The sequence below is a fragment of the Condylura cristata genome, unplaced genomic scaffold, assembly GCF_000260355.1.
Source record: "Condylura cristata isolate star-nosed mole 26May11 unplaced genomic scaffold, ConCri1.0 scaffold00021, whole genome shotgun sequence".
Taxonomy (NCBI): domain Eukaryota; kingdom Metazoa; phylum Chordata; class Mammalia; order Eulipotyphla; family Talpidae; genus Condylura; species Condylura cristata.
Genome location: NW_004567122.1, coordinates 6,637,844 through 6,657,312, shown reverse-complemented (window position 1 = coordinate 6,657,312; position 19,469 = coordinate 6,637,844). Strand labels below are relative to the sequence as shown.

Sequence of the window (19,469 nt, the reverse complement as noted above, 5' to 3'; positions counted from 1 at the left end):
CGGCCGCCCTGCCCTCCGCCCGGCCCCTCCTGCCCCGGTGCGGCTCGTTTCGCAACTGTGCGCTCGCCCCGTGCCCAGCTGTTTTCCATTTCCCGGCCCCCTCTCCCGAGTACTTTAACCGCAGCCGGTGGGAGAGGGGCTGGACAGGGGCCGGGTGCCGCGGCCGCAGCAGCACGAGGAAGCGAGGCCCGGAGCAGCAGGACGGTCGCCCCACCTCGAGGAGGAGACCCCACGCCACCCAGTCCCGTCCCCGCCCGCCCCGCCCCTGCGCGCACTCCCTCCCGGGCGAGCTACTTTCGGACGAGGAAAGTGAGGGCGGCCCTGGGTGACAGCGCCGCGGGGCCAGTCCCGGGGAAGCCGCGCGTCTGCTCGCGTCCTGCCCGCCGCGCTCCCAGCCAGGGGCACAGCCCGCGCGAGGATGGCTTCGACCACCACCTGCACCAGGTTCACGGACGAGTACCAGCTTTTCGAGGAGCTCGGAAAGTAAGCGCCTCGGCCCGGCATCCGCGCGGCCCCTTTCCAGCAGAGGGCGGGTCGCCTCGCCCCCGACCCAGCGGCCTCCCGCGTGGGGCGAGGGCGAGGACGGGGGAGCAGGGCCCCCCGGGGAGGTGCGCGCAGGAAGGTGCTGTTAGCGAGGGGAGGGGACGGACGAGGGCAGAGTCCCCGGCCCCGCCGGGGCGCGTTCCGGCGATCCTCAGCCCACCGCCGCCCGTTCCTCCACCCTCTGGCGCTGGAGACTCGGCGGATTTACGGTCCCTGCAGTTGCAGCTGTCATCCCGTTAAGTGTGCGAGCGCGCGTGTGTGTGTGTGTGTGTCTGTGTGTGCGTGTAGAGGGAAGAGTCCGTGTAACGTGCAACATAGACCCTGGTCTCTGTAAATAGAGATGCCGCCTGCCTGGGCGGCGTGCTGGCCGTAGGACCCACGTACGGACGAGAACTTACTGCCACCGACGGTGCCATATTTATTGATGCCGAAAGTTCAACTTGGCGTAGAGTCTATTTCGCATCCAGTAGTTGTTCTGTCCCGGAAAAGGGCCGCCCGGAGGAGCCAGGCCCCCGCCCCACACCTCCGGTGTGCTTTGCACCATCTTCCGCGCGCATCATCATCCCTCCTAGGATTTGCGTGCATCTTTGCGCTCCCTGGGAGGATTGATTTATACAGGCAGCGGAAAAGCCCCCCCACCCCCAGACCGGGAGAGCCCTTCCCGAGGGTAGCCTAGCGTCGAATAACACGACCTCCCGCACCGACTGGCATCAGTACTTGGAGATATTAAGGGACTGCGGGCGCTGCCGGAGGACCTGTTCTTAGGGACCCAGGGGTCAAGCCCTAGCATGAAACCAAAGCCCAGTCTCTCTGTCCTTAGTTCCATTACTTACAGGAGGGGGTGCATTATGTGACGATGCTGGTTTACAGAGCTCAGTGGAAGGCAGTGAAAATACCCTTTCCGTGGAATGAAGGTTATCCCTTTATAGATGCATATACGGTCTACTGTTAAACATGGAGCCTGTGTCGGAAGAGCTTCTTAATTCGACTCGCTCCCCTCCCCCAGCCTAAAACTGGGCACCGAGACATCACCATATCGGGATTTGTAAAACCACACAAATGGTCCCAACATTTGTATTTTAAGGAAAACAATCGCCATGTTTACTGACTTGGAGCCACGACCCCCCCCCCCCACCACCACCACCATAAATAGCCCGCTGATTCTGCTGCTCCTCCTCAGGTCTGCTCTTTGCAGGGTTTGCTCAGCGTTTGGTGCTGTGTGAGTGTGAACTGTAAACTGGCCGCAAATTTAATGGACCGATGAGAGGCACCAGAATCGGCCTTTCCTTTCATTTTGTTGGCTACTAATGTGTGCTCCCAGTGAAATGAAATTTTACTTTTACTCCCCATTAAAGGAGGTCTGAGTAAGGAGGAAGAATTGCTCCTTTTCTGGAAGTCCCTTAGTACCCTGGTAATTCACAGTTCACTAGAAGCAATAAAAATGATAAGGTGGTTGTTGGTTGGTCTGTTTATTTGTTTATTTTTGGTAGATTATCAGAGCTGATTAAATTGATGACCTGCTAATTGTTGGTTTTCAGGGGGGCATTCTCAGTGGTAAGAAGATGTATGAAAATCCCTACTGGACAAGAATATGCTGCCAAAATTATCAACACCAAAAAGCTTTCTGCTAGGGGTGGGTATTTTCAACTGCATATGTCTTACTTTTGTTCTTGTGCTGTTGATTGTTGGTTCTGTGTATGTCAATAGATCATATTCTTATCGTTGTGGATTTAGCTATCGTGTTGCATATCGAGATTATTTCCTTCCTGAATGCTTCTTGGTGTGTTCAGTTGAAAAGTAAATGAACAGATGTAGCTTTCATTTATTCACTTGTGGTTAAAATTCTAGCCTGTGAACAGCAGCAGAGGTGAGTATTTTTTAAAGCAAATCACTGTCACTGAAGTACACTTTGCTTTTGGCTCTAACTGTGAAATAACTTGCAGGAAAAAAACTTGGAATAGAAAAATGCCATTGTTCCCTTTTGCTTTGGGGAGGAAATATAGGTCACAGCTCAGTCAAATCCTGTATTTCGACTGTAGTTACACTTTAAGTTAATTCACAGATGTGTATTTAACAGTCATGGCTTTTGGAAGAAAACAATTATGATTGCATTTTTCTAGGAAGTTCTGCTGTTTCTGTAGATAGTTCAGATCTTCTCCTCTCTCTGTCCCACTAAGGGTTCCTACAGACTCATGTAATGTGTTCTACACATGTTTTATAGCTACACAGATAATTCATGCACATAAAATAGTTGTTGACATAGGCAAAAGGCTTGGAGGGACCTCTCTGCATTCCTTGTAGTTTGTTGAACTCATGCAGAAGTGCTTCTGAAATGCCGGGCATTCCAATTATTGTCAGCGCGTGTCTGAGGTATTGCCACGGGGATTTATGGTTCGATGCAATAAAAATTAAGTTAAAATGAACAAAATGACATAGTAGAAGCCCATCTCAGTGACCTGGTTTATTTTAAGTAATGAGAAAAATTCCATTAGGGGTTTCTTCTCATTCAGTTTCTCTTCTGTAAAGGGCTATTTCTCCGAAGCCTTATGTTAGGTAGCTTTCATGCCTTTTTTCTTCTTCTTCTTCTTCTTCTTCTTCTTTATTTGTTGGAAATGCTGCTTCTACCAAGAGCTTTATTGAGGTTGGCATGTCAGTTTATTCATTTGAATGGACTTTTGCTGTGACTTCTTCATGGTGATTTAGCAAGATCGTGAGGAATACCTGTGGGCTCCAGTAACCAGCTTGAGTCATGTTGTGGGAAAGTCAGTGCTCCGTGGCCCTGTGTGCTGACTGTGGCCCTTCCCCTCTCTCTGCTCCACCGGAAGGTTGTAAACAGTCAAGTGCAGTTGATAAACTGAAAATGACATTTTGCCAAAGAAAAGAAACACCCACCGTTTGCAGTCGCATTCTCTCTCGGCCAGAGTTCTTCCTGTATGCTAGGTCTTGAGGGAAGATATCATATGGCTTGTTTTGGAGGTGTTACCCAAGCCTCCCCACTGTTTCACATTTTCCCTGGGAACACCAGTCTTGTGCTTTCCTTGTATTTCCTTGACTATAGTCCTCCCACTTCCTCCTCCCGCACACATACTCCCTACACCAGAACAGCAGCTGCACTTGTCTCTGCTCACACACCTTTACGCTCCTCTGCCCCCAGTCTGTGGAGAATAAGTCATTTCCAATCTGACTCATCTTTCGTACCGTGCCTCTGTCTTCAAGAACAGTTAACACCAAGAGCCCCCTTGAGTGCATCCGACATTCGCTGATGCGGAGAACTGTACTCCAGTTACATTGAGGAAAAGCAGCTCCAGGGAAGGGTCAGAAGGAAGCTTCTCGGGCGGCCTCTCTGTTTCCTTGTCACTTTGGGCAAGGTTCCCCACCTATTTTATGTTCACAGGCTAGAGTCAGGTGCTGGGAAGGGAGGCTCTGGCACTAGGCCTGGCGCTGAGATCTTGGAGTGTGGTGTTTTCTCTGAGCCTCAGTTTATTACCCCCGTAAAATGGGCTAATAATATAAAGCCTTACATAAGGTTTTGGTCAAGATGAAGAATGGTGCCTGTTACATACTGTGTACTTTTTTCAATACTAACTGCCGTTACCTCACTGGATTTTTGCAAGTTTCCAATAAGGTAACTTAGATGAGATGACTTAAACACTCTAAATCCAGAGACAGCAGCCTTGATTACACTATCAGAACTCCCGAGTGGAATTTTGACTTTACCATTTAGTGTGTAAATTTGGTACAGTCAGTTCAATGTCCTTGACCTCAGTTTCTTTGTTAATAAAATGGGGGTTCCATAGGCTATCAGGGTAATTTTCAGGATTGTGACTTTTATCGGTCACTTCTTTAAATGCAAAATGCTCTACAAATTTTCCCCGCTACTTGCACTTGCTAGTGCTCTGAAGTAAACTGAACATTCTGAAGGAAAAGATATGTTGCTCTACCTATAGAATACTTGTACCTTTGCATATATATTTGTCTAACCTACAGTCTATTAAATTATAAGCCCTAAAAGTAAAAACACCACGCTGTCATTTTTCATCATGACATGCTGTAATGTTGAGGGCATTGGAGGAGATGAGAACGAAGCAAGTGGCATCAAATGCACCTATGCAGTGATTTGTAAAAGAGCCACTTAGGGCTAAACCACAGGCCGGCAAACGCTGCAGTAATGAAATCTATACGGGTGTGGATTAGGAACATATGCTTTAAAAATAATAATCCTCTGCAGGCACTATCACGACCCTGGAAACTATGTTAGCAGAAACAAGTAAAAAGGATATATACTTCAGGAAATGCAAAAATGCACTCTTACTGCCCCTCGCCCCAAGGTAATTTTTTTTTTCTTTTTGTGGCATGGGGGAACATGCGATATTTTATGCACATTTCTGGATTACTTGTAATGCCATGTCTTTGTAGATCCAAGTTTTAAGTCCATTTGCTTTAAAGACTAGAGCAACCCTTCTCATCCAAACACTGTTCTTTGAATGTAATATTACAATAGAAAAAGAAATGCCATTGTCAATAAATCTAAGACCATGAGGAAATTTGCCAAAATTTGGCTCTCTTCCTGCACAAATTTGCACATCAAACTATACTGTCACCGGGCATTTTTCCGTGCTTGGCTTTTAATGGATTTCCAGACAGTTTCACTTGCTTTTCCTCTCAGCTGTTAGTCACACTCCCCATATTTGGGAGACTCAGAGTCTGTTGAAGATTTTATTTGCTTTTGCTTTAATGCACAGGCATGGAACATTCATCATATGCTTCTTCTCAGATAGGTGGATTCCTCTGTAGTTGGGCTAGTTTTTAAAATATAACTGTAGAAATCTGATACTTTATATGCATTTTTTTTTTTTGCCTTCCAAAGTTTTTGCTTTCATAGGAGTAGAAAATATGCTTAGTAAATGCTGAATAGAATTACATAGAATTTTTTTGTATCTCCTTTTTTTTTTTTTTTTTTTTTAACTGCAGGAGATAGATTTGTTAGGGTTTTGATGAGATGAGATGAGAGGTGAGCTATTTCAAACCAAACAATTATGTTCCTACTTAACAAATGTTAGAAATTGGGCCTGTGATTGATTGTGTATTTTCAAACCACCTTGTGGTGAAAGATGTTTAATGGTAGGAATGGTTTCCTGATCATATTACAGGGTAGCCTTGTATCATTAGAAATTATTTAGAGTCTGGCACACAAGTTTTGTTTGTTTTTGTGAAATTGAGTAGTTTGTGATAGGAACTTCAAATACTGTATGCAAATTTTGAGTATATTTCATTTCCCCATTGCTAAAGTTAAATTTAACGGGCTTTTTATGATTCTGTGATAAGAAATTACTGTAATTTCTCCGCTTTGTAGTCATTGGTGTTGAAACAGAGGTAGGGCTGAGTTGATGTAGATGAATCTGAGTGTACATTATTGACGTGGCAATGGGCAAATGAATACTAAGATTTGAAAATTTTTTTAGAACACTGTTTTCAGAACAATTAGTAAGTCATTTTCTTTTTGTACATAAATATTCATAACTCTTCAATTCCTGGACCCACTTCTGTCCCTTAGTTACATTTAGTCATATTACACATTTATTTTCCTGTATTGGTCATTGAAAATATTATTGATGTTCAAAACTAGTTGGGAGATAAAAATACAAATGCATATCTACATTTCAAAGAAACAGTAAAAATATCTGTATTCCAAGAGCATTAACTATAAGACAAATGTAAACAATGTGGTTGTCAGGTAACCTCTCTGTGAGATTAATAAGTAGCTTTCACCTCAACCACGCTGATCTTTCGGTAGGAATGAAGGCCTGGAAAATCTGGATTGTTTATGTGGCTAGGTTAATACTTTTCATTTCTACGGAAGTATTTTATCACCTCACTATAAAAACTAAAATTTAGTACTACATTATTTTTATGGATTCTCTTAATGTTAATAACCACTATTATAAAGTACATGTTAGGACCTTTCTTGATATTATACTTCTGTTAACTAGAATTTTACTTAATTTTTAAGTCTTTTCTTTGGTCACATGCTGAGGACAGTTCCTTACCATCTTTCTAAGTTGGTATTTTTTGTTTTTTAAAATACCTATTCCTCTTCATTTGCTAGAGAGTAACATTATTTGAGAATAGTGTGGGTTTTTTTTTTTTAATTGTTGACCATAATGGATGGTTAACATAGCAGGCTGTGCTCCAATTTGAAATAGTAGTATCATTTACTCATTCTTACTAATACTTCACTCTAAAACAATATCTTCACATTAACATATTTGATACTAATTAATGGGTCACTAAGCACATTCACATGACTTATTTGACATTATTTTATTTTAATGTTGAATGATTCCAGTGGGTATAGTGTCCAGGACAAATAAGGCTATTTGTATAAATAGAGAAGGTGTTAGAAGTCTAGCATGTAGAAAGTATTGTCAATTTTCAAAGAACAGGAAGATTATTTACTCCTCTGGTGATAAAGGAAGACATTTACATAAAGCAGTTGGAAATAGTTTTAAAGCTCTAATGCAGATGGGACTCAAATACTAAAATATAATTTGGAGAAATTGTTACAGTTGAAATATCTGGTTATAATCAAAATGCTACCTTATTTATGTTGTATAGGTATTTTTACTTTGGTTTAAAGTTATCTTTAGGACGAATTACTCTTACATGAATGAGGGAATTTTTTACATGAAGCAGGAAATTCTTTAGGTGGCAAAATTCCTTTGCTTCCACTTCAGAGAGATGCAACAATTAGTCTAAGTTAAGTTTGGGGGAGGCAGAGAGATGGCATCTTTGTTTCATTGTGATTTTAAATATTGTAAGTATCATTCTAATTATGCTCAGTTCTTGAACAATGTCATCACTGATTTTTCAGTTAGCTGACTCCCTTTACTGGCACTGTCATTTTTAATAACTTCTTAGATACTTTGAAGCATACAAAATTAATAATAATAAATAGTAGAAACGCTAACAACTGTTACTTGAAAAGAGCAGGTCTACTTAAAGTGGCAGGTCTATTATATTGACAAGACCCTTTGTTTGAGTGAATCCTTACTGTTGCCTTCCACAGAGGCAAGATCACTTCTTTATTACCAAGAGGAAACTGAGGTTGTAAGTGACTCACCATTAGGAAGTGGTAGAGTCACACTTTCTACCCCGTTTTCTCTGGCTCTAAATCTGGTTCTTTGTACATCACCACCCCACTAAGAGCTGTTAGAGAGAACTTACCTTAATCTGTCCTTAATTATTTGTGTACTTGACTGAACTCCCCACTGACCTGAAGGGTTTTACATCACAGCAACCACACCTAGTGTATCCTTCACTTCTAATGCAATGCGTAGAACCGAGTATATCTTTGGGAAAATATTCTTAGAGTTCCATCTTTGGAGAGGAGAGTTTTTAAGTGCTGCAGCAATTGAAGATCAAATTGAACTTTCAGATAGTTCCTTAGTGGTGGGAAAGCATCACAGAAGAAAGAGATGTTTTGGTGAAGTTAATTCACTTACTGATTAAAAAGAACTCCACACACATTATGTCCCTGAGACTGTCTTCAAAATGATACACTCGTTGCTGGTAAGAAGAAGTCACCCTTGTCCAGAGCCCCGAGAAAACTGTTCGGACACTTTTCTGGGTCTCGCTAATCCAATGGAGAATTGAAGACACATTTTCTTCTTTTGTTGATTCTTTTTTCGAAGAACAAAAACTGTTGTTTATGTCTAATTCTTAGAAAACTGTGTCCACTGAAAGAAATTTTGTTTCTCTAATATTTGCCGGGAAAATGAGATGCAGTAATTAGTGCACAGCAGTATACCGGGTAGAAAGATGTGTTGCTAGGCAGTATTTCTTATAACTAGATTACAAATTAAAGCACTAGATTGCTTAGGTTACAGAAAAAAATCAAATAATTTTACTACATAAAATGCAGTAGGTAGAGCTCATGATCATGATCAAGCACCTGGTAAACCTCCCCTCAGCATAAGTTCGCCCGCATCCCTGTGCCAGGGCGGCTCTGGTTGTGTTTCTCGCTCGGCTCCAGCCCTTGCATTGCCTGGAAAGTTACCTGCCGTCCTCAGCTGTTTTTCTGAAGACAGACCTCTTTTCTTGGTGCATATTCTGGGTCTTACAACTAACTGATTGATGTCAGTTGATTATCAGTAACCATTGGAAAAGCTTTGCGTGAGTAACATTTTATTTGCATTGAATGTAGTTTAAATTCACGGGACAAACTGCATTACATTCACAGAATCCACTCATATTAACTTATAATTTCACCCTCTCAACATTTGGAGACATGCATGTAATTTGGAATTTTTTTTTTGCAGCAGTACATTATTTTCCATTGGTCTTAACATCTCAATGATGATTACACATATTGCAAATAACAGCAAGAACAAGTTCTCAAAAACGATCTCACGTTCTTCCTCTGTTGTTCACGCCGGGCAGGATTTGCTCTCGCCCCCTCAGGCGTAGCCCCCCAAGTCCTCCAACACCACATGGCCCGTGACTATCCCCACAGAGCTGGGGCTGCGCCTTGCCCTGTTGTATGTCTCAGATCTACAGTCAGCTTGCAACCAATACTGTATCTTTAGGAGACACTGTTATTAAAAGTAACTATAGTAAAGGAAGAGCAATCAGGTTTTTTTTTTTTTTTTAAAGATTTTTATTTATTTGTGCATACAGAACTGGGGTACAGGCCAGAGGCTCAGGGGCGGCGAGAGGCTTCACCAGAGACAGAGTCGGGAGCAGAACAGGCAGATCGACGAAGTACACTGCTGAGGGGAGCAGCGGGCGGGTCAGGAGAGGTCTGCCGCGCCATGTGGTCACCTCCCGGGCATGCAGGGATCGAACTCATGCGGAAGCGGCTTTAGATTCTCAGTGCTGTGCTTAAACCCGCTGCACCACCAGGGAGGGCCGCAATCAGGTTTTTATTCTATCTTACAGAAAAGTTAGTTGATGTGTGATTGGCATCTAACATTGGTATCAGGGTGAAGGGCTAATGAGGTGGTCATGTTCTGCCAAACATGAGTTTTGGCCCAAGCGACTCCTTTGTGATGCAGCCTCAGGTGCTCAGGTAGCAGGGTGAGGAGAGGGGTTTGCCCTTCTGTGAATGGGGCTTCTGCTCTTTAAAGTGCTTTCTCAAAAGGCTTTCTTGGGCGGCAGCTGCCATTTTTGTGCTCACTTAGTTCGTCATTACCCCATTAGGAGGGGTGCTGCGCATGTCTGCTAAGTTCTAGGGACATGGAGGTGGAAGATAGAGCTTCTGCACTCAGCGTTTCCTGGTCTGTTAATGGAGCCTGGCTGAGACTATAGTTCTTGAAGGTGGTGGTGGTGGTGGTGATACACATATTCCCCCAGGGAGGAGGGGCTCCTGGAGGTTGACATCACAGAAGATACCGGAAGAGAGGCATGTGTGAGTTTGTATGTAGACTGAGAAGCAGTGTGTTCAGGAGAAAGGAAGTGGGGGCCCCTCCGTGGGTGGGACGAGGACCCCTGGGGCCATGGACAGCCTCTCAGGTCAGACAGTTCTAGTATCCAAGTAGTTCTTTCGTTCCCTGATGGGAAATCCGTGCCAAAGCCTCTTCCATGTTGCTGGCCCTGACTTCATTCCTTCTCCTTCTCTGGTCCCAAAAGGAGCTTTTCCGATTTCTCTCCTTGCATTTAGTTGTATCTGTCGTAGCTTTGAGACATCTTGTGAGCTCGAATGTGTACCTGGCGCAGTAGGTATAGTGCTGCAGACACTTACAGCTGGTAATGAATGAGGGGCAGTTGAGTGAGTGAACAACAATGATTCTGTCAGATACATGCACAACAGACCTGTGGCAGACACAGTGGACGGAAACTGAGCTGAGGTGTCCTCTCCAGCGGCAATCTAACACCAGAGGTTTCTCATTCCCAAATTACTTCATTAACTCCCTGATGACAACGTATGCTTTGTGGGAAAGTTTTGCATCATTTGGTGACTATTTTAGCAACTGTACAGATTCTCATTGCTCTGTTTTGCACTGTGTAATGTAAAAGGACTCATTAATACTGGGTAGCATTTCTGTGGTCTGCATGCCAGTCAGTTCCACTTCAGTAATGCCAGATAGTAATGCCAGTTCATGCCACCATTGACTGATTTAAAATATTTTGGTTGTTAAATTTTTGACCCATTCTTCAAATGTACTTGAGTTTCCACCCACCTTTTAATGAAATTTAATCATTTTAACATCATTAAAATTAATTATTCATTTAAAAATTTTTTGGTAATACTCATGCAATTTTGAATGCATGAATCGTAGATTTAAGTTGCTTACAGAGATTATTTGACTTGGGGGGGGTACAGGCTCTCATAAGCCAGCTGTTAAGCTGCTCTGTCAATTCAGAAACTTGGTAAACCGACTGGAAAGCTTACTTGCTTCAGTGCTGGAAGGCCCTTAAAGATTGCATGTTTAAAACAATTATTTGTGTTTTCCTGCTGCTGGGAACTTTTCTTATGTGATGTTGAAGGAAATCAGGTATTTCACAAATTAGTACATGTATGCACACGTGTGTATTTCTTTCAGAAAATGTTATTTTCATAACAGTATCCCAGTCATATATTTTTTTAAAGATTTATTTATTTGTGCATACAGAACTGGAGTACAGGCCAGAGGCTCAGGGGCTGCAAGAGGCTTCACCAGAGACAGAGTGGGGAGCAGAACAGGCAGATCAAATACACTGCTGAGGGGAGTAGCAGGCGGGTCAGGAGAGGTCTGCCACGCCATGTGGTCACCTCTGGGGCAGGCGGGAATCGAACTCATGCGGAAGTGGCTTTAGCTTCTCAGTGCTGAGCTTTAACCCGCTACACCACCAGGGAGGGCCCCCACTCATATTTTTTAAATAGCAATTTCTAAAAGCTTGTAATCATGGTAGCAAAAGTTATTTCTGAGACTAGGTTAGCTGAATATGTTGACCATTTTGTAGAAACTTTATCCACCAAGAATCTTATATCAAGGCGTATATCTATATTAATATTTGTTAGAGTGCAAACTTACTTGGGGGACGCTTCTGAAATAGATTTTTAATTACTAACTTGCATCACTTCATTTAAACTGTATCATAAAACATATCATTTTAATTACAAAATCTGAAAAAGTAGAAAAAAGTAGAACATACTCGTCATTGAGCCTGTTTTCCCAGCCAGAGCTGTAGCTTTTTTAAATTTACCTGATCACACAACTGTCCTCCTTTTTGGCTTGCATTACAGGTCGACCCAGCTACTACAGGTTCTTGCCAATGCACCTCACCAAATGAGTGCCAACCAATTTTGTTTAGTGTTGCTGGCTTTAATTTTTTTTTTTTAACCTCTTACTATGACACTGATATGTTAGTAAACTCGATATAAACTTTTTATATTCCTGATTCTTTTCTTAGGAATGTTTGTTGACGAATTCATGGGTTAAAGACCTACATATTGCCAACTATCTTCCTCAATTGCTGCCAGAGTCTTCCTGCTTAGTTCCTTTGCAGCATTGACATTTACTAGGGAAGCCAGTTTTAGGGAGCATCATCCCAGATTTCAGTTGAACAACAAACCACTTGGTTTCTGAATTTGTGCTGGGTGCTGTCTGCACATAGGTGCATGGCGTGAGGTCCTCCAGCTCAAGGCCACAGGGAAGTAGCTGGCTTGCCAGGTGTCACAGTGGAAGCTGGCCCTTCATTCTGCAGTGTGAGGAGGTCACCCTCGGGTTATGAAAGGCAAATGAAAGCCCTCCTGGAGGAGTTGGTGTGTGTACTTAGTTATGAAAATGAGCAGCTTTACATTTAGAGATGGCTAGAAAAGACCCAGATAACTAGGATAGTGCCAAAAACTTTGCCCAGAGCCAGAGAATCAGCGTGCCAATAAAAAAAGGTCAATGTCAAAGTTGATAAATTCCTTTTAAGCCTGAGTGTATAAAGTATCAATAAAATGTGTAAAAACTGATGAGAGGAGATTGCAATCTGTGGTTGCAGTGAGCCACTAAGTGCAGTGAGGTCTGTTGGAAGGTAATAAGATGGGTTGTGGATTCTGTAGCCCACAGACACCAGGGAGAAGCAACTGATAAGAAAGGAGTACTCCTCACCAGCTTAGCTTTGGGGCAGTGGCAAAAAAAAAATTGAATGAGTGGAAGATAAAGGACAGGAGCATAAATACAGGCTTTTTTTTTTTCTTTTTAATCAACCAATGTTATAAATCCAGCTTTAAACCACAAACAAGAAACACCAGATAGACCCCTGCAAAAAATATGTGGATTTCTGTTCAAAGCCAAAAGTGAGAAGGATGTCTAAAAGTGGTAATGACATTTTTTGTTGCCTGAATTCCCAGTATCTAGAAAACTACTGACATCCTCACTAGCATTTGACTAAGTGAATAAATGATTCCAAAATAACATCATATCACACCTAAGGAATATACACTTAGAGGCCCAGCATTTTTTTTTTTTTTAAAGATTTAATTTGTGCATACAGAACTGGGGTACAGGCCAGAGGCTCGGGGCAGTGAGAGGCTTCACCAGAGACAGAGTGGGGTGCAGAACAGGCAGATCAACGAAGTACACTGCTGAGGGGAGCAGCGGGCGGGTCAGGAGAGGTCTGCCACGCCATGTGGTCTCCTCCGGGGCAGGCGGGAATCGAACTCATGCGGAAGCGGCTTTACGTTCTTAATGCTGTGCTTTAACCCACTGCGCCACCAGGGAGGGCCGAGGCCCAGAATTTTAACTTCAGGTTTGTTACCACAAGCTGTTGGGAAAATCTCTCAGCGACTGGAAGACAAATTCAGTTTAAATGTTTAAACCCTGCCTTAGGTCGGCTCAGCCATGCAGTAGAGTTCCCCCTATTTTCAAAAGGATCTTCTCAGTGTTAACAAAATTCAACTTGTAAGCTCTCCTCAGGTTTCTTATCATGAGGGGCTATAGAACTTGTCCTAGCGAGGAGGAAATACTACTTTACTCACTGTGTACCTGTGTGTTTTTGGATTTGGGGGTGTTGGGAGTGGGCACAGCCCTCCGTGGAGCCCAGAGGCAGTGATTCGGGTTCTGTGGTCCCCAGGCTGGGAATATCTCACTTGTTCCTTGAAAGCAGGATTGGGGATGAAGCCTACTACTCCTGTTCGGAGTGGAGAATCCCAAATTTAATGCCATTTTATGGCCCAGTAGACTTGGGCAGTGGCCCAGTGCTGTCAGACAGAACTCCTGGCCTCTCAAAATAGGATTGAGACTACTTCCCCATCACATTTATGTGTCTGAATATTATTTCTGGGAAAAAAAAAAAAAACATTCTTTCAGTTGGCTTAAAGGCCTGTTACCTGTGCACCTTTATGATCAAGAAAAGGGAAAGCGAAACTTAACCGTATGTCTGTTTGAAAGAAAAAAGAAAAATCAAACTTCAACTTAGTGGTGACCTAATCCAGCATGAACAGGGAAGGGCCACTGAGAGAGCTTTAACATAATGCTTTTTTTTTTTTTTAAAGATTTATTTATTCATACAGAACTAGGGCACAGGCCAGAGGTGCAGGAACGGTGAGAGGATTCACCATAAGCAGAGTGGGGAGCAGAACAGGCAGATGGATGAAGTACACTGCTGAGGGGAGCAGCGGGCGGGTCAGGAGAGGTCTGCCATGCCATGTGGTCACCTCCTGGGCAGGCGGGAATCGAACTCATACGGAAGTGGCCTTAGCTTCTCAGCGCTGTGCTTCAACCCGCTGCACCACCAGGGAGGGCCCAAAATAATGCTATTTTTAATAGAATTAATATTTGTTCACATTTTGTAACTTTAAAAAATGAGCTGGGAGACATGAAGGTATATGTTTTGTAATAACCAAACTGAATGAATCCAAATTTAGCAACACCAGTATTCAGAATATATGGGAACACACAAGGTCATTTTTAAAAATAGCAGTTAGCTTTGAAAGGGTAAGTTCTCCTCCACCCTGCATGTAAATGCTTTATTGAGATCTATAACCAGCTTGGTAGGGAGGTTAAGAGGGGAGGGAGTGTGAAGTGAATCTTTGGAATATTCTGGTAGTTCACACTAGTGCTAATTATTTAGCATCTTTTACTCGAGGTTCGTCCAACAGTCCCTATTTGAACTCCACACTACCTCTGGGGTGTGGGTAGGGACATTTGGGGTCCCTGCCTGGCAAAGGCCACCCACCCCAGAGTGCCACACTGCAACTGTTTCTTTTTGCCGCTCAGCCCAGGGAACAGAGGGAGCAGCACTGCCCCACTGCCTGCCATTGGGGTTTAGAAAGTAAGCAGTGAATTACCTGGATGGGAATTTGGCTAGGTCTCTGGGTCAGTAATTCTCCTCCTATAAAAATCTTCTATCATTGAAACATTGTACGTCCTGCTTTATAGCGCCAGGGAGGGGGGAAACCCTCACTTTGATCTGTGTGATTGTGTACCTTCGGGAGCTTAATATTTAATAGTACGGAATAGAATAGCCTGCGTGTGTGCTGTTAATGAGGATAGAAAGCAGGGTTAGCACTTTATCAAAAAGATACCAAGAGAGAACCGGTTGCATCCTTCCAGTCCAAGGCAGGATGGAGGGCACATGAAGACAATGCAGTATGGCTGCTGTCACCGACACAGCCACTGTTATTTTTCTGCATAGACTTGATAGTAGAAGCCATGCTACTGGGAAAGAACAGAAGTCATGTAGAAGGGAAAAAGAGCCTAGGAGACCTGGATTGGTGAACACTGCATTTTGTAGGTGAACGGAAAAGTAATCTAAGAAAAATGGAAGGATATGCCAGAGAGGTAGGACAGGAGGTCAGGAAACTCACTGGGATCTGAAGGGGAAAATTGTCACAGTGGAAAGTGGCCAGCACTGCTGAGTGTCACAAGTCGAGGACAGGGCCGCGAATGCATTGATTTTCCATGCACCTGTCTTGCAGGAGGGCCAGGCACAGAGAATATTGTGTGTAAATTACAGGTGTTTTGTAAATATTTGCTGAATGGTAAAGAAAGAGACTATTCGTAGGATGAAGGAGTACGTAAGATAACGTATTAACTTGCTTAAGACTGTGGTGGAAGAGGAGGAAGACAGACGGTGAGTGATTATCATCAGGGCTTGGCTTGGCTCAGGGTGCTGATGTGAGACATCAGTCAAGTCAGCGCTGACTTGGAGGAAGAGGAAGAAGCAGAGGGAAAGGTTGACAACGCAGGGCGCAGGGCAGGCTAGAAGAGGGGGAAGTTCACTGGGTGGAGACCTGGGGACCTTTAGGCGTGAATGCAAATGAGGCCACAGTTTGGGTACAAGACTTTCTTCCTAGGAGGTGCCCGCAGGAGAGCACCTATGCTGACACATTGGGCTGGAGAAGAAAGCAGTTGCAGAAGTGGGAGTGAGAATTTGGGGAGAGCAGATTTGGGCTGGCCTTCCGGGGACTGTAGTCAGGTCTGCAGAGAGCGTCAAGCAGTGAGTCAGTGGCAGGTGTGTCTAATGTTACCTTGAGTCTAACCTTAAAGTGTGGGGGTGCAGGGGGGCTGGAAACTGAAGCCCTAACTCCAGGATGAAGACAGGGATACTGGCTTTTAAACATTTAAAGAGAAGGATGCTTTGAAACATAAATTCTCCTTCTTTGGAATGAAAGTCTTCTAGAGTTTGAACTGAAACATAGGTAAAAGCAGCAGTTCTTGCTACGGTTGCTCTATTAAGATCTTCCCCTGTACATCAGTAGGGCAGGGAAGCCAGCTGGAAATCAGAAAATTGGGGAGAACATTTTATCCTGCAGGAAGGATAAGCAGAAGCAAAGGAATGTGCCCTGGCAGATTTCCCCCCTCCCTGAAAGGGATGCCTGGGGATCTTTGCATCACAATCCCAATTAGCTGTTTCCCTTACTTCTACTCAGTTTCTTTGCATAAACAGAAAGTCCTGCAGGCAGCTTTGAGACCTCAGGTTTGTACTTAACTTCATCAGTAGGAAAGCTGTGTTGATGGGGGGGAAGGTGGCAGATCAGGAAGATGAAGTAGACAGAGAGAAGAAAGCAGGGTCACCTTGGGCGTTTTAGTCCCTCACCTGAACCAGTTCCTCATGAATCTGTTCCATGGCCATGCTGACTTCCTACCCAAGAAGCTGCTTCATTACCTCTGATGAATCGTGCGGTAAGAGTTCCCAAAAGCACTGACATTCTTAATTTTCTTTACATTCTTTGCTCCTTGGGAAAGTCATTGACCTCAAAGATAGTTGTTAAGCTGGGTGTAACCTGAGTGGTCTTCATTTTCTCCTTCTAGCTCGTGTTTTCCCAGTCGTTCCTTCTAGCTTTTCTCCTCTGGCTGGTGCTGCCGATCTGCACTGTCACTCCTACTTGGCTTCCTTCTGCCACCCGACTGCCTACAGTAAAGCAGCGTAAAGCACCCCTTCAGCTAGTAAGGGGGGATTTGATAGCCTTCTCACTGGCATCTTTTTGTCCTGTGCTTTATTTCTGCATCTCTGAAGGGACTTCCAGCCTTGCCTCATTTTAACAGTCATTGTTCATTCAGTCACTGACTCTGGGGGTGTAATGTCAATACGCCAGAGGCTGGAAGAGGTGTTGGTGAGATGAGCGCGTGGGGCTGGTCACTCAGCTGGTGACGTCCATCGGGATTTCTTTCCATGTGCTGTTTCTAATGATGAGAGGAAGCAACCCGGAGAGATGGAGTGAGGAACGTCCACTCTATAATTAATAGTTCCTTTTATGACATTTAAAAACTTTGCACTAACAGCAGAGCATTTGGGGAATGAGTTCCATATTGTCATGCATACTGACGATAGGATTTGTATTATTAAGTGAACTACTAAGTATGGTTACCCACACTGCATCTTCACGCTTTAGATAACTGAAATGCTGTAACTACAGCAATTAGTGGAACAGCATTAACTCTTTGTAAAGACTAAGCTGGGTTAATAATCTTTGAAGCCATTTGAACTTGACCCTTTTCAAGAAAATTTTGGTGACATGGAGAAATCCATATTGGAAAATACTGCCTTGATTATCGAAATGGCTACTAGCATTGTCTCACTGTATTTCCCGAGTTACTCATTCAGACCACACAGGCACACACATACCCAAACATACATGCACATGCATATGGGACAAGTAGAACGTGCTGCTTTGCAGACTCTGAATGGGATGACAGTGCATCAAAACGATTTTTTGTGCGCCCACTCATGGTGCAGTATCCTATTTTCATTTAAAAATCAGGTTGGCAAATCAACTGGAAATAGGAGACTGGCTAACTTCCCCAAACATGCTCTCTCCCTTGTGGGTTTTATATGGGTATATTTGAAGAGACACACGAAACCACTGTTTGTGGGGAATGGATTGGAAGAGAACATGTACAGACTACTTTGTACAAAATCCAGGGGTAATAGAGGGAGAACTGTCAGAAAACAAAGTGTGGCGGTTCACTGGATTGTTACTTGTTTCAGCTGTTAAAGTTTTCCGGAAAGGAAGGCTGGGGTGCTTCATTCACTCCTGTGCCTCAGTGCGTCCTGCCGGGAGCTCTGGCAGCTCTGCCTTCTAACAGCAGCAAGCCATCCTCGGGCCATTGGCTGGCCTTTTTGTGACTTGACAGTCTGATTTGGAGTTGTGAGAAGTGATGAGGGACCTGCAGGTGCTGTGTTAAGTGACTGTCAGGAGCCGATGCTGTCCCAGGCAGGGAGCATAGCGGGTGACGTGGAATGGCCTGGTTCACGGCCTTGCGCCGAACACTGACCCAGATGCCCCCCTGCGCTCCTCGGCTTGCTCCTTCCAGAGCTTGCTGTTTTGTTCTGGCTTAAGAAGGCGTGTGTATCCGTGATGGAACACTGCGCAGATAGGGAAAAAAAAAGATTTCATTTGGATGACATGGATGGACTTTGAGGGGATTATGCTAAGTGAATGTAGTCAGAAGGAAGAAGACGAATACTGGATGGTTTCGCTCACATGTGGAATTAAGAGGGGGCAGAAAGCAGCTGCCAAAACAGCAGGAACATACCTCTGAGGAGGTTTGAACCTACTCCCCTAAATCTCGCGCGGTATTCTAAATGTCACCTCGATGAAGGATAAAAGGAAGTACCACAGGCCTTTACTAAGCTATGAACGGTGACGTCTATCTGTAATATATTTTATTGCAGTAAAAGATTTATAATATCTACCATGTAGCCATTTTTAAATGTGGGCCTACGTGAAACTGTACACCTGTGCTACTGTGCAGCCAGTCTCCAGCGGTAGTTCCTTGACCTGCCCTAACAAACCCCACACCTACTCCCTAGAACCTCCCCCGGCGCCTCCCGCCGCCGGCCTGGGCAGCATCTATCCCGCTCTCTGCGACTCTGCCTATCCTGCTACCTCTCTGCTGTTGTGGCTCTGGGCGCTGCTTCCTTCACTGAGCGTCGTGTCCTCAGGCTTCATCCACGTAGCAGGTGTTGGAACCCTCTTCCGCATGTTGAAGGGCGAGCACTGCTTTAGATGTGTACACCACTTTGTCTTTATTTTTAAAGATTTATTTATTTATACCTATAGAACTAGGGTACAGGCCAGAGGTGTGGAGGCAGTGAGAGGACTCACCAGAGACATAGAGGGGAGCAGAACAGGCAGGTCAACAAGGTACACTGCTGAGGAGAGCAGCGGGCGGCCAGGAGAGGTCTGCTGGGCCAGGTGGGTCAGCTCCCAGGCCGTGGATCGAACTTGACTGAAGCGGCTGCTGCCAGCTTCACAGTGCTGCACTTTAACCCTCTGTGCCACCAGGGAGGGCCCCCAGTTTGTACTGGGCCTTTTGTCTGTTGGTGGACATGTAGAGATGCATCCACCTTTTGACTTTGGTGATTAGTAGTGATCTTTTTTTCCAAGGTCCTGGCTAACAAAGCAATTTGTGATTATTAAACTTGATTGTTGTATTGGGGTGAAATAACTAGGATGGGGGATCAAATATGTTACATAGTTTTTGTTTCTTTATTGCATGGGGAGTATG

General features: G+C 44.2%; 1 protein-coding gene and 1 long non-coding RNA gene across 5 annotated transcripts in view; one reads left to right on the top strand and one right to left on the bottom strand.

The window, feature by feature from the left end:
- LOC105853919 overlaps window positions 1–1,159 on the bottom strand; it is a 4,482-nt gene extending 3,323 nt beyond the window's left edge. The window contains exon 1 of the long non-coding RNA XR_001145660.1: window positions 942–1,159. This is a non-coding gene — a long non-coding RNA (uncharacterized LOC105853919). The remainder of the gene's footprint in view (window positions 1–941) is intronic.
- Window positions 1–19,469, top strand: part of CAMK2D (calcium/calmodulin-dependent protein kinase II delta) — a 239,027-nt gene continuing 219,558 nt past the window's right edge. For 2 of the 4 annotated variants that reach the window (XM_004686618.2, XM_012727845.1), the window contains exons 1-2: window positions 1–483; window positions 2,082–2,176. In XM_004686618.2, coding sequence (XP_004686675.1) covers window positions 419–483; window positions 2,082–2,176 — 160 coding nt within the window. In that variant the 5' untranslated portion in view covers window positions 1–418. The remainder of the gene's footprint in view (window positions 484–2,081; window positions 2,177–19,469) is intronic. The other 2 variants (XM_012727846.1, XM_004686616.2) reach the window with 1 other exon arrangement.